The 14,125-nt window shown below is 35.7% G+C and overlaps 1 protein-coding gene across 1 annotated transcript; it reads right to left on the bottom strand.

Moving 5' to 3' along the window:
* Positions 1 to 4,868: 4,868 nt before the first annotated feature.
* Positions 4,869 to 6,349, bottom strand: LOC119637035 (skin secretory protein xP2). Its single transcript, XM_038032810.1, has 2 exons — positions 6,224 to 6,349; positions 4,869 to 6,107 (listed from the first exon to the last, which is right to left on the bottom strand). Exons 1-2 carry the CDS (start codon positions 6,230 to 6,232, stop codon positions 5,142 to 5,144), a joined length of 975 nt encoding a protein of 324 aa, XP_037888738.1. The 5' UTR covers positions 6,233 to 6,349; the 3' UTR covers positions 4,869 to 5,141.
* Positions 6,350 to 14,125: the final 7,776 nt, after the last annotated feature.

The raw sequence follows: 14,125 nt of genomic DNA, 5'->3' as shown, positions 1-14,125 counted from the left end.
ATAAAATTTGTTTTAACCTTGTAAAATGAGCTTTAATATTATACGGTTTGCGTAATTTAATTCAAAATTTACACTTCAAATACGTGTATTTTAGATTATTTCACAAATTTATTCATCCTATAGATTTCCCCGAATACATCGCCTATTACGCCGACGTGACGCCAGCGTTCATAAAATCGGCGATGAACAGTAATGTAATCAGATGTCCGATAGTGGAACAGACCTACAAATTTATAAAGGCGGCTACAAGATTTGTGAACGTCTTCCATAGGAAGATAATCAACACGTCCACTTGGCCACAATTGAAAGGCACATTAAAAGAAGCGTACAAATACTTTCAAAAGTATTTAACAACAAAACAGTCGTCTATCGAGACAAGATTCACGATATTCAACTTCATAAAAATTGTTGACAAATTACTACGGGCTTACCTTGAAATTTCAATTGCAGGGTACAGGGTAAGCCAAGACGTAATAGAAAGGTTTATCTGCAATATAGCTCCAAATTACAGGAAGAGGAAAAGAACGGAACGCGAAATCCAAATCCCGGTACAGCGATTGATGACGAAGCAAAGAGAATATTGGAGGCAACAAGATGGAACCATCGGCGACTACGACCTCGTCGAAACATTGGATTACCGGATCCAAAAACAGGCCCAGCAAGAGTTTCGGCCACACCACTTGGATGGCGCAAAATACAAAAATATAACAACTCGCCCACGAACGCTACAGCATACCAGATACTTCAGATTGATGACAGGGTACGCTGTAGGAAAATATATAAGAGATGAAGTAAAGTGTCAATCACGCCACTTTTTCAGAATTTTTTCCCATTGACTTTAGTGTTGCTTGTGGCACTATTACGACTACTCGTCCTTTAACTGTGCTGGCCACCTTTGGCGCAAGTTCCTATGGAAGTCTTTTCTTCTATCGTTCTTACGTTTATTTTTAGGTCGGACTTGTACAAATACTCCTTTCCTTTACCTCTAATCTTTTCCGGCAGTCAACGTACTTTATTGGGTATTCTCTGTCGATCATATTGAAATTTTGTAAACTTCCTTCGTTTAATCCCGAGTTGTATAAACAGAAAATATCTGGCTTTTTGACTTTAGATACCACTTTTTATGTAACGAAGTACGTATCCCTACATTGGTGTTGCAACTCCAACTTGAATTAAGGAGCACTTCTTTGATGATCTTTGACGAATCCGATGTATTGAGATTAAATTATAAGTACCATTTAAATTTTTACAAAGGGACCTATACTGGTCAAGCTTTATTTAACACTAAGTTTCTTGAAGAACGATTACAGATAGAAGGCATGATGTAAGGCTTCGCTTCTCTAGTTAAGGAAGAACTAATCGTAGTAATCTATTCGCACACAGTGGTAAAGAGACTAAAGGCTCCCATCCCAAAGTCCTAAAAACAAAAAGCCCGAATTAATTCCCGACATCACCTAATGGAACAACATAAATCCTATTGGAAGGCGAGCACACAACCGAGTAATATTCTAGTACTGGCCTTAATACAAATTATATATAAATTTTTTGTACCCTACACCGTTTGTGGTATAGGGTGCATTAAATTAGTGTGGACGCATCTAGTACGCAGAAGGGCTTAAGGTAGAACTAAGCCTGTGTGTCCGCTTATTATCTGTAGATGGAAATTTGTGTTCAAGCTACAAGTCGCAATTTTTGGTATATTTTGATGAAATTTGTTTGTGTTTTGACCTCAGTACGAATGCTATTGACAATGGTTCGGATCGGTTCATTCTCCGTATAACGCCCTATTCTGAAAAGTTGTTATATGGAAAAAAAAAAATTCAATTTTCAAAATTTTCTGACAAAAGTGACTAACTTTGGACCGGCTGGAATAATGTTTGATTGGCCCCTCATATAACGGAAACTGAAATTCATACCACAAAAAGATATAATTTTGAAATATATCATAAGAATAAGTTAACATAAAAAAATTAGTTGTACCCTCTCGACCTATTTTTTGGATCCTTCTCTAATAAGGACTTTCATGCAAAGTGATCCTTTGTAGAGCGGAAAAGTAGTAGTGATGAAAATTGACCCATAATAGTAATTTCATACAAAAATAGGAATTGTGTAGACAATGTGGTGTAGAATTGTAGCAAGGGTTCCTGCCTGAAAGGCTTAACCCCACGGTGGCCCAAGCCACTTTAAGCGTACTACGCCCCCTGGCAAGTTAGACAATCCCCACAGAGTAGGGGCCTAAACTACACCAGAGTAAAGAACGGTTTATTGTGTATGGAACAATAAACCCCACTCTGGTCAGTGGTGAGGCCTAGCTGCACTCGACTGTTCCAGTTTGGCTAGGAACTTGCCAACCACAGCCACCACGAGTACTCCCCGAAGGGCCGCACCCAAGCAGTCAGGACTCACAAATTGATCAACGCTTGCTTCCGCCATAAGGCTTCCACTGCGCTGTTGATCAATTACCACCATTACCCGCAGGCATCCGTGACATATGTTCAAAAGTAAAAATAGACAAAAGGGTAAAAAGCCTTGCCGTCAAATCCCTTTTTTCATTTTTGCATGTATTAATTAATTAATTCTCGAGAGGGTTTTTTTAATAATCGGCCAAAGGGAAGGCCGTCCGTCAATTTTTGTATTATTATTATTCTTTAGAAAAAAAAAAAAAAAATTAATTTATTTCATTACGACTGTATGAACAAAGTCCATCATACACCCGCAGGCATACGTGGCTTTGTGAGGCGAGCCTCCTGACCCCCGTGGCTCCCAGTTTGTTTTACAAAGCCTTTGGCATACTTTGGGCGGATGTTAAAAACAACTTCGGATTCACCATACTTCCATGGTTGCCAACACCAGTGAACTACTTTTCTTCGAGATGTATAGGTCTCGGGTATTGCACTGACATGGCAGGGGCGATCTACCATGCACTCGCTGGATTACTACCTTCAACGTACTTAAAAACCATTCACAAGGTGGTGTAGGGTATATGCCCCACTATAATGTTCTTACTTGTTGTTACATGAGGATGATTAAATTCTCTCGACCACGTTTTGATAAAGCCAAGAGCCAAGAGTCCTTGTTTTATTTATGGTAAGATCAATATGTAAATTGAAATGTAATCCTTGATCGAAAGCAACCGCCTGGTCAATGAATGCCTCCGCATTTTTTAATCTTTCCCCGGGTAATGTGTTTGTTCTTGCGATTGCAAGCTGCTTACACAATTTTAAGTAGGGCTCTGTAAAGTTAAACAAGCACCATGCAGCCATATCGTCTAAACTACTTTGTAGGCCATACATATAAGTCCTGTTTGCACCTTGAACGAAGAATACATTCATACATTTGTATATAACTGGATTTAATCGCCCGATAGAAGATCATTGATATAAAGGATCATTGCTACAAAGGATAAACACATACATTTACGTTTGGGACCACATGATCCTATATGACTCAAAATATATTATAAAACCATTTAAAACCATTTGGGGAGAATGTCATTCGAAAAGAGTCTCCGACATCTAAATTCATCCTGCACACTTGCAGGATTGGGCATTTTTTTGCATTATCAATTTATTATATAAAAATGTTGGCTTACTTTTCTCCTAGGAATGTTTCCTATATATGCAATAAATAAGATGTTCCGCCAATCGTTTTGATTTTGGTCGCTTGCCATAAACGATTATCAAATTGTTTGTACACACATATATAACATTATATATTTATAGTGTAAATTGTGATAACTCATTGTTTATGTGTTGTAAATAAATTGGCATAAGCAACAGCACAATAATGATCGCATCATTAATTATAATCGTGCCAGTCCGGTTCGTCTGTGGTAGTGTGATGCAATAAATAGCTTAAAACGTTCAAAAAACCTACTTTTTCTTGGACAATTATGTAATCGTTTGTTTTATAAGAAAAACAACACAAAAAAAAAAAAAGAGAGAAAAACTCTGCAACTAACTATCATGAAATGAGGAAACAACACACACGGACACACACAGACACACACCAAGCACACAACTATTCACACTATTGCATAGTTGTGCCACTAAGTAGTTAAAGAAGCAGTTACTAACACATTTAGCCAGACATGGCGGAGATGCTTTGCAATGCTTGCTTGCTTGCTTGCTAGCATGCATTTGCATATGATTTATATTTTGAATTAAAAGCAAACTTTCACTGTTACTGCATGCACACTTCGCGGGGAATCAATTCTTAAGTGAAGTAAGAGAAGGAAAAGATGATTTTGTTTTTTTTTTTTTTTTTTTTACGAGTTACTCGGTTTTTGTTTTTCATGATTTCTTTATCTTTATATTACAAAGTACATACATTTAAATAGAATTGTTGTTTATTTATGTATGTGTAAATGTGTGTGGGTGTGTGTGGGTGTATTTGAAAAATCTGTACATACACATAATACTTAAACTATAATGTCAACTTGTATATAAATATCTCTATAGCAGGGGATATTAAACATTTAATGTAATAATTAATGAGAAAAACAAAAATTAATAACACATTTGGCTTTTGTTTACAAACGTCTCGAAACACGCCTAATAATATTTAATTGGATTATATATAGATTAGGTGTGTAAGTCGGCAATGAAGTAAAACATCAAAAGTAAGACTTCAAAGCCTTTCCTTCTACTCCTTAATTTTTTCTTACTCTTCCTCTTCCTCTTCCTCGTCCTCTTCCTCTTTATCTTCCTTCCAATTCCTTCTGTTTTGCTCCGCCTCTTCCTCCTCTTTAAATCTCTCTCTTCATTGATATATTATTCGCAATTCCTCAGTTGCGAATAATAATCGGAGATTTAGGTAGTTTTCTCCTCTTGACCATCCAGCTCAACGGTGTAGCGTGTGCAGCATAGCTTTTACTTTTTAGATGTTGTTGTTGATCATGCAAAAGCTTTATTGTCTATTTTCCACTTGTAATCGCGTTCTGTGTTGGCAGTGATAAACATATGATCCTTGTTGCTGTTGTTAATTGTATTATTATTGTTGTTGTTGTTGTTGCTGTTGTTGTTGTTGTTGTTGCTGTTGTTGTTATTATTGATAATTGCTGTTGCCTTTATTCTTCTTTTCAGAATGATGATAGATAGATTGCAAAGTTATTCAGTTCAAGTTATTGGAAAGCATTTTATTTATTTGTGTGAGTGATATTCGTGATGAGATTCTTCTTTATGTGGAAAGATTGGCACTTCAACGTGATATTTCTCTGGTATGGGTATCTCTTTATGCAAAGGCACTTTCACTTCCGAATAGACGGGATAGGGTTTCTCAATCGGCACTTTAACTTCATAGGGAACTGCTTTCTCAACGGTATAGGGGACTTTCTTCTCGACCGTGTAGGGTTGGGGCACTGGTACTTTTACATGTACCGGATAGGGTTTCTCCACTTCGACTTTGTATGGTTTATCAACGGGATATTTAACTTCATAAGGAACCTTCTTTTCAACTACCACCGGATATGGTTTCTCAACTTCGACCGGATATGGTTTAGGCACTTCAACGGGATAGGGTTTCTCAACGGGTACTTTAACTTCATAGGGTACCTTTTTGATGACTTCATATGGTTTAGGTACAGGTATTTCCACTTTGACTTCATAAGGTATTTTCTTAATCACTTCGTAGGGTTGTGGTACGGGCACCTTAACTTCATAAGGTATCTTCTTAATCACTTCGTAGGGTTGTGGTACGGACACCTTTACTTCGTAAGGTTTGTCCACTGGATATTTAACTTCATAAGGAACCTTTTTAATAACTTCATAAGGCTTAGGTACATGGACTGGAACTTTTACGTATTCCTTAACGTGGACAGGGACTTTCTTTTCAACATAATATGGTTCGGGTACAGGAACCTTAACTTCATAGGGCACCTTCTTTTCCACTGTATAAGGTATGTGCTTCGTAACCGTATACGGTACAGGAACCTTCTTTTCAATGGTAACAGTCTTAACATGTTCATGGTGGCCGCTGTGACCGTAGTCACCGAAACTGTGTAATCCACGTTTCTCAAGCTGTTTACTATCATCGTCTTTGGTCACCGAATTCGATTCTTCACTGCAACTGACCATTGCCACGCACAAAGCGAGACAAGGAAAAACAAACTGCAAAAAAAAAAAACAAAAACAATAAATAAATAAATAAATAAACAAAAATTTTATACAATTTTTTATATTTTTTTTTTTTTTTGTCAAATTCGTGTGAATATAATTGAACTTACCATGCGCATGGTTGAGCTGTTGGTTTTCTGAGATTAAAGAGGAAAAACTATTGCACTAAGTAATGTTTCGTCTTAAACGAGATCCAAATTGTTACTAATGCCTGCAACTCCCAACATCGCGCTTATATACAGCGCACAACTGCCTAACAGCGGCACAAGCCGACATATACATATTTACGTTTGATGCAGTGTGAATGCGTCGTCTTCATCACTAGAAAGAGCCAACAAGTTATTCGGCCAAACTCGGTTGGTAAAACGTCTGGCTTATTGGCAATACGGACGGCATACGATTCCGTGAATACACTACTACTGCTGCCGTCGCTATTGCTGTTGATAATGATGATTATGTCGGCAAACCTGAAAGTAGCAATCATCACACATTTACACAGACACACATCAGATATAGCTTCCTAATTTACGTACACACATACTTGTAATCGTAATCGTATGCTTTGCCGAGCTAAGTCAAACGGGAACGATAGCTTACGCCACACTTTATAGCTGTCTTTGCCTATGATAGCTGTTACAGTTATTATTGCTTTTGTATATTATAACGTTTAAAATTATTCAACACAGTTGTAGAAATTGTAACGGTGATTAACGTACGATCAAATACATTGCCGGCTATCACATAAAACGGCCAAGTATCTCGGTTGTGACAATCCCACCGCCAAACAATTAGGAAGTGTTAGATAATATTGATGAGTTTGCGACGAAAGTCTACAAGCCTCAATCACTTAAGCATTCCGGAAATGGCGCAAATGGAATTTGTCTCTAGAAAGCCCTTATGAACATATACGTAATAAAACTTGGACCCTAGGGAAAGAAAATTTTGTCCAACTAATGTCGTGACCATTAAATTTAAAGCAATAGTCTTTCCTGACGTCTCCCTGCAAGAATTAGTTTTAACCCTAATTGGACCATGTTGAGCCTTTGAGGCTCATTTGAAGTTTTTGTTTGCGAATATCTCGCTTAACTCATTTTGAATTTTCAAAGACTGTATGGCCTTTACAAAAGAATTTTCGCAAAAGAGACTAAGAGGCACATCGTGGTAACATTTGTCGTAAAATCACATTGTCCGCTTAGTATTCGTACAAATGACTGAATATGGTTATAACCAAACCAGGCAGACACAGATATTCCCGAATTTACAATTAACCAGTTAACTGTGTCGACCATTTTAGCTTTGACGAGTATACTCGTCAAGCGCCGAGCATGCGTAATAATATGAAATTAGGTTGTAATTAAACGACTTGATAAATTAGCAAAAATATTTTCTAAAGTACATTATTATGATAAAATTTGATGAGGAAATCCGACATGGACGAATTGAGGGATCATGACGTATACACTCGTCATACACAGTTAACTTGTTAATTGTCTTTTTCTGGTGTCATTAGTACTACATTTCTATGTTGGTCTGTATTTTTCTTTAGATTACATCTTTATGCTCCAATCAATGATCATTAGTATGAGCACTGACTATAAATGTGACGTTTTACTTTCTTTACGCTTTTTACAAAGGTAGCCACTTTCTCTCTCTCTCTCTCTCTCTCTCTCTCTATTTAACTCTCTTAGGGAATTAGAGCTTTTGTACAACTTGATGATAGATTATACCGCAAGGCATGTATCCCCAATTAAAAGAAGTTTGTTCCGGTGTAATGAATACGAAGACGGAAATGTTTACTTTACGCACAAATGCACATCCCGACTTTACACAATTTCGGTATTTAACACATCAAAATGTGTATTAGGTTGCTTTACGTGCTAATCGACACATCAAAAAATATTAATTCGCGTTACGTGGCACACGTTAAATACCTGTTTACATATTCAAGTAAGAGACTAATAGCAAGTACGTACTGTATATTCCCATGTCTTGTATAGTAGGTGCCCTTCTAGAGTAAGTACTTAGTGTACCTTTTCATCTCGTAACTCCGTAAACGTAACGTTTCCCATCTCGTAAACCATCGGTAATTTGCGATACGAAATTCATATCGCCTTCGGGTATCGTATAAGAAATAAGCAATGATTATTTCTGGGTTGTAAAATGACTCTTTACTTCTCAACTATAGTGATCTATATAAGAATGAAGCGAAGAGCGCTTGCATTTATTTATTGCTACAAAGAAATTATTAAAGACTTATGTGTCTTACTTGATATCAATTATGGTTAGATTTTTAATTGATTATACTTTATGATCGCTAAGAAACTCGTATTCGCTTTGGTTGGACTCTTGTTTATCAACCGCATCCAGCAAAAGCGAAAAAACCAAAAATTACACTTAATTAACAAAATTTTGCGAAATCGAAAGCAATTTTGAAAGCAATTCTTTACCTGAATATGGAAATGAGTTAATTATTTCGTTACCATTCGTCACTTCATTTAAAAATCGTGAATCATTTAGAATTTTGTGAAGTGATTTGTTCGTTTATTTTAAGAAGCAAAAGCGATGGAGATAAGATATTGAAACTTTTGCTTACATCGCTTAAGATTTTATTATAGTTTTATGTATCGCATGGACAGTCAACCTTAAACTTACAGGTTGAATGACAGACAAGTGTGTGTTAAACAGTTTTGATTTTATCGATTTTTTTTTAATTTTTATTTTTTTTTTTATATGTAAAATCTAATAATAGCATCACTTGTTAAAAATTCGAACATTAGCCAATGTTATGGTGGGATAAGCGAAGCTATAGTTATTTCACAAAATGTTCTCAATACTTTTTAAATATCATGCTGGTGCGTTCGAATGTAGTCGGGGATTCACCAAGAATTTAGATCGGATCTGTGGCGGTTCGTAGTAGATCCAAGTCTCAGCGATGATCAGCATATGCGTCTAATAAATAATTTCACCTCGGATCACACTCATCCAGAACCGATTGAGTGTCAGCAACCCTTTCTCCGCCTTTGCTCATCAGAGAGTAAGTGGAGCATCCATTTTGATCGCTGATGGCAAACTCCTACTCGAAAACACAAAAAGGCAGGGGAAAGTCGTTATTAAGGTTCACTTTTCCTGCACTTTGACACATCGGCCCTGAGTTTGAGGCCAATAAGTGGAAAGCCGCTTCGGAATTTGAACTACAGACACTACGATCGACTGAATCGATCTCCATTGCATTTAGTTGGTAAGGCTTGCCAAGCCTAACGCAAGCTATCCATTGCAACTAATATCAATAAGGCCTATTACGCACTCTTTTGCTCGATTAAGGAATGTCTGCCCCAGGTTTCATTTTGATGTGATGGGTTAAACTGACCCATTTTTGTTGGAAAATGGGATGAATACTTTATGTATGCAAACCCTTGGTGATTCTAGGGTTACAATAGCATAATGGTTGATCCATTCACATAGGAAATGTTACATGGTCTGTAAGAGTGACTTTTAATCAAAAGAAAAATGCAATCAACTCTCATCGAATAACTGAAGAGAGAGAGCAAATAATTTTGTAGAAACAGTTCGCTTCTCTTTTAAATCCTCTGACATAAAAGCGAACCCAATCGTTCCCTACTACTATTGTACGCATCACATAGAAGTCAATTTTTTTTTTTTTTTTTTTTTTTTTTGAGGTACAACATAACAAAAAATTAAAAACCTAACATCTTTGGAAGTTCTTGCGACGAATACTTGCGTTTTATCTATAGCTTATATAATTTTCTCATTCAATACAAGGCCTAAATGGGAGTTATTTCTCTCTCTGTGTTCTTCCTTTTCGTTCTTTAACATATCAAAAGACGTTTTATTCTTTCCTACCTAATACTTTATGAATTCAAGTTTAGTTTTTTTTGCTATTGCATAATGACTGTGACAATTAGTCTGAAAACTCTTTGAGTTACCAATAAGACAGATTAATCGCTGCCGGTGCCGCTGCCGCTGCCATCAAAATTAATGACAGTCAATGAAAGATTCACATCATCAAGTGTATCTAAGTGGAGACCATGGCTTCCGCTTGAATGTGTTAATGTAACAATAATTACATTAATATAATTAAGATCAAATAAAAAATATCTACAATTGTGTGTGTATTGTTTATACTCACTGCTGCCGTGGGAGGTATGTTCCGTTCAATATTTCATTTGGAAAGTGGTTCACTCAAAGTTGGTATTCTCCCGCGAGGTGCCGCCACATCGTTAAGTAGTTAAGTAATTAAGAAGTGCGACTCTCAACTATCGGCCTATCCGGATACAATCCTCCTTGCGGTAAATCAATACAATAGATGCGCTGCCGTCACTATATAATGAGCCTTTGATAGATAAAAGTGTAACATTTGCTGATCGGGCGAACACTTAAAAGTTGCTTAATCACTCCCGATCCCTTTCTCTCCTCTCCTTTCTGATCATCATTGTAACACACAGACAGTTCTTTTTTTTACTGAACATTCCCGCAGATCAGATTAGAATTAAATGCAACAATCATCGATTTTAAAATGGAGGGAAAATAATACCCTCAGTGTCGTCAAAGGGTTAATTAATCGGTACTTTGAAAAGATCAAAGATTGATAGATTTTTTAATGCAATCGTATCCGACGTCATTTGAGGTACAAGGGTATATTAAATTTGTGCGGAAGTAATCAACTACCCAAGTGGACTTGAAATAGACCCATCTTTTATTATGCTGATTCGAATTAAACTTGTCAGTCCGTGTGTCTGCCTTGTTTTCTAGCGTTGAATCAAATCCCAGAAGGACTTCATATAGATGATCTTTTATTAAACTGATCGATTTAGAATCACTTTTTGCATCGATCTTAGCTTGTCTATCTGTCCGTCTCTCTTATTATCTGATGTTTAACGTATAGGCCGAAATTTTTGAAATATGCTGCACGGAGGTGTTTTAACCCAAGAACGAAAACTATTGAAAATTTTTGGGATCGAACCACTTTTTTGACCATTTTCCATGTAACATCTTATTTGGAATGGTTTAGGTGTATTTGATGATGGCTCTTCTTCAAACAAAATTCAAAAGTTTCAGCTCAATTAAATTTTGATTATAAACGAAAGCTGCCAACGGTTTACATTACATTACATTTAAGAATATTTCTATCAGTAGGGATTACAATTTTAGTGAGGCTCTCTCCACAGACCTTCATGCGGCGAAGTTGAGCACATATGCAATTGGTGCTTACGCAAGGCGACTTATTGCCGATCGTAGGCGTTATTAAGACGTAAGCCCTTTCTAAAATTGTAGTTGATAATGGCACATAGGCCGCCAGTCGCTACTCAAAGTGGGACCTTAGATTTTTCAAATAATTGAGGACCTCAGGTAGCCTACAAGATCTTCATGGTAGAATCCGCGTAGTGAGAATCTTCTTCCCGACTGAAGTTCTCTGGGGAATTTTGTGGTGGCTGTGCTTGCTTCTAAAGATTGCAGGAGCATTAAACATTTCAGCTTTTAGTTAGGCTATGCCCTTTTCAGAGGGCAGGACATGCCATACGCAATATCTTATATCGAAACTATAGCGTAGCCGCGATTTCGCTCTGTGCCTAGCAAATGATGTCTTTCCACTATGCGTGCCATGGTTCATCAGAAGGTTAAGCCTTCGCGGCAGATGCCTACATAAATCCCCTGAGACACAACTATCAATAGAGAGTTCATATCGTCTGCATTAAGAGCGTCTTTTTTTTTTTGCTTTTATTTGTGAAAAAAAAAAAAAAAAACCAAAGTTTGAACTTTCAAAAATATATGAAAATCACATGAAAATCGAAACCAAGAAAGCCATGGAGCAGACAACAGGCAATAACACTGATACCATATGTCAGTTGTCGGTTAAAGTGGCAAAAAAATAAATCAAGAAAACCAATGTTAATTGTTTCGTTTGCACAAGGTTAAAAAAAAGAAATGTATACGAGAGCGATTTAAGATATATTGTTAGGCAATTAAAACTCGTATCAAATTAATGCATACGATTACGTAGACAGACAAACGGCATATATGATTGTGATTTACTATAAATTGAATATCTTACATACATATACACAATACAAATGCCTTTGTGTGTGTGTTTTGTGTTAATATATAAATATAATATATATAGTTGTGATATATGATAAATCGACTGAATGTCTTTGTTAATCTGGGGTAAATGGAAGCGAACGGAGCGAGCAGAGCACTTGTCCATCGGTCAATTGTTAGTGAATGGTGGTCAGCAATTTATTAAAAAAAAAAAAAAAAAAAGCACACAAAAAACATATTAAAAAAAAACAAATCAATTTAAAAAAAAAAAAAAAAAAAAAAAAAAAAAAACCCAACCATATAACGCTCTTGTACTTTAAAGTGTTTGCGTAAGTTTGTGTATCTTGTTCAGTTTACTACTGTTAGTTTATTAAAGTGTTGCTGTTAGTTAGTTAGTTAGTCAGTTTTTGGTTTTTGTTAAAATGCATACATATTTACATACAAACATATATATATATATACATACATGCATGCATGCATGCATGCCTACAAACATGTACGATAAAGCTGATGCGGAACTTAATGTTCCTTTTGTTGTTTATATCTTGAATTTTATTGCAACCACTAAAGCAAACAAACATTACCACATAAGTCCATAAGCATAAGTTGATTTCGGTTAGGTGCACATACTTACATATATATGTACATATCTATATATATATATATATATGTGTGTGTGTTTGCATGTATGTGAATATTAACAAATTCTATTTCATAATCAAAACAAAAAAAAAACAAAAAAAACTGCACAGTTACAAGCCAGTAGCTTAGCGTATATATATATATATATATATATATATACATGATTGCAACCAAAATTATTCACACATATATATCTATGCATTATACAGTACAAATATATATATACATGTGTTTAGTAATAGTTGCAAGGTAAAAAAACGTGTTTGTGTGTGCGCGCGCCTATACGCCTATGTGGGTAAAGCATTTTTTTCTTATTCATTTATTCACACATTTTACCAGTGAGGAAAGAAAACGAAAGCTGCGAGTGTTTATATCAACCATTTAATAGTAGGAGCCGTCGTTTGACTTAAAACTTGTATATGTTGCATATATCGCTATGATTGTTGTTGTTGTTGCTTGTTTTTCTCTCCTTTTTTTTTTTTTTTTTTTTTGTTTGAAAATTGATTTTTTCATCTATAAAAATCTTGATTAGCTATTAAAGCTGGACAACGAAATCAAATGTAAATTTATGAATGCTTAAAGATTTTTATTAGCTTTGAACTGAGTTATTAGGCATTTCTTGTGAAATGTTTAGTTTTTTTTTTTTTTTTTTAAATTACGGAAGCAATGGTTTATATTTTGAGTTTTTTTTTGTGCATATTATTTTTATTGCCATTTGATTATAATTGATCAGTTAAAATTGCTTGTTAAGCTGAAGGACAAACATGTGAAAAAAATCAAATCGCTTAAGATTATACCCATCACCGTAGGATGAGTAATGTATTAGTTATGGCAAAACATTTACAACACCCAGAAGGAACCTCCAGAGACCTGTTAAAGTACATGAATATATTCTTGATAACAATGAAATTTTAAGCTGATGTAGGTATGTCCGTCCGTCAGTCCGCTTGTTTGTCTGTCAATTCGTCTGCTCGCAAAATTGAAGCTATCCACTTCAAGTTTAGCAAAACCATGAGAAATTCTCGCACACAGACTGCTATTGAAAATGGGATTGATTCATCAAGGCACTCGCCCGCGTAAAGCGTAAACTGAATACTTATCTGTTTCTCCAAACAAAAATGTGTAGCTTTTTGTTTACAAATCATAAATTATGAAATGTAGAAGGCCGAAATATTCTACATTTATCTTAGCAGAGCCCTCCACTATTCATGTCAAGAAATAGAGCAAATCGTCCAAGCCCCCACAACGTTATATATACATATCAATAATCAAATTTTTTTTTTTTTTTTCTCTTTTTTAAAGTTTCTGCTTAT

The sequence above is a fragment of the Glossina fuscipes genome, unplaced genomic scaffold (assembly GCF_014805625.2).
Source record: "Glossina fuscipes isolate IAEA_lab_2018 unplaced genomic scaffold, Yale_Gfus_2 42, whole genome shotgun sequence".
Classification (NCBI taxonomy): Eukaryota; Metazoa; Arthropoda; class Insecta; order Diptera; family Glossinidae; genus Glossina; species Glossina fuscipes.
This window is presented reverse-complemented; position numbering and strand designations above follow the sequence as displayed.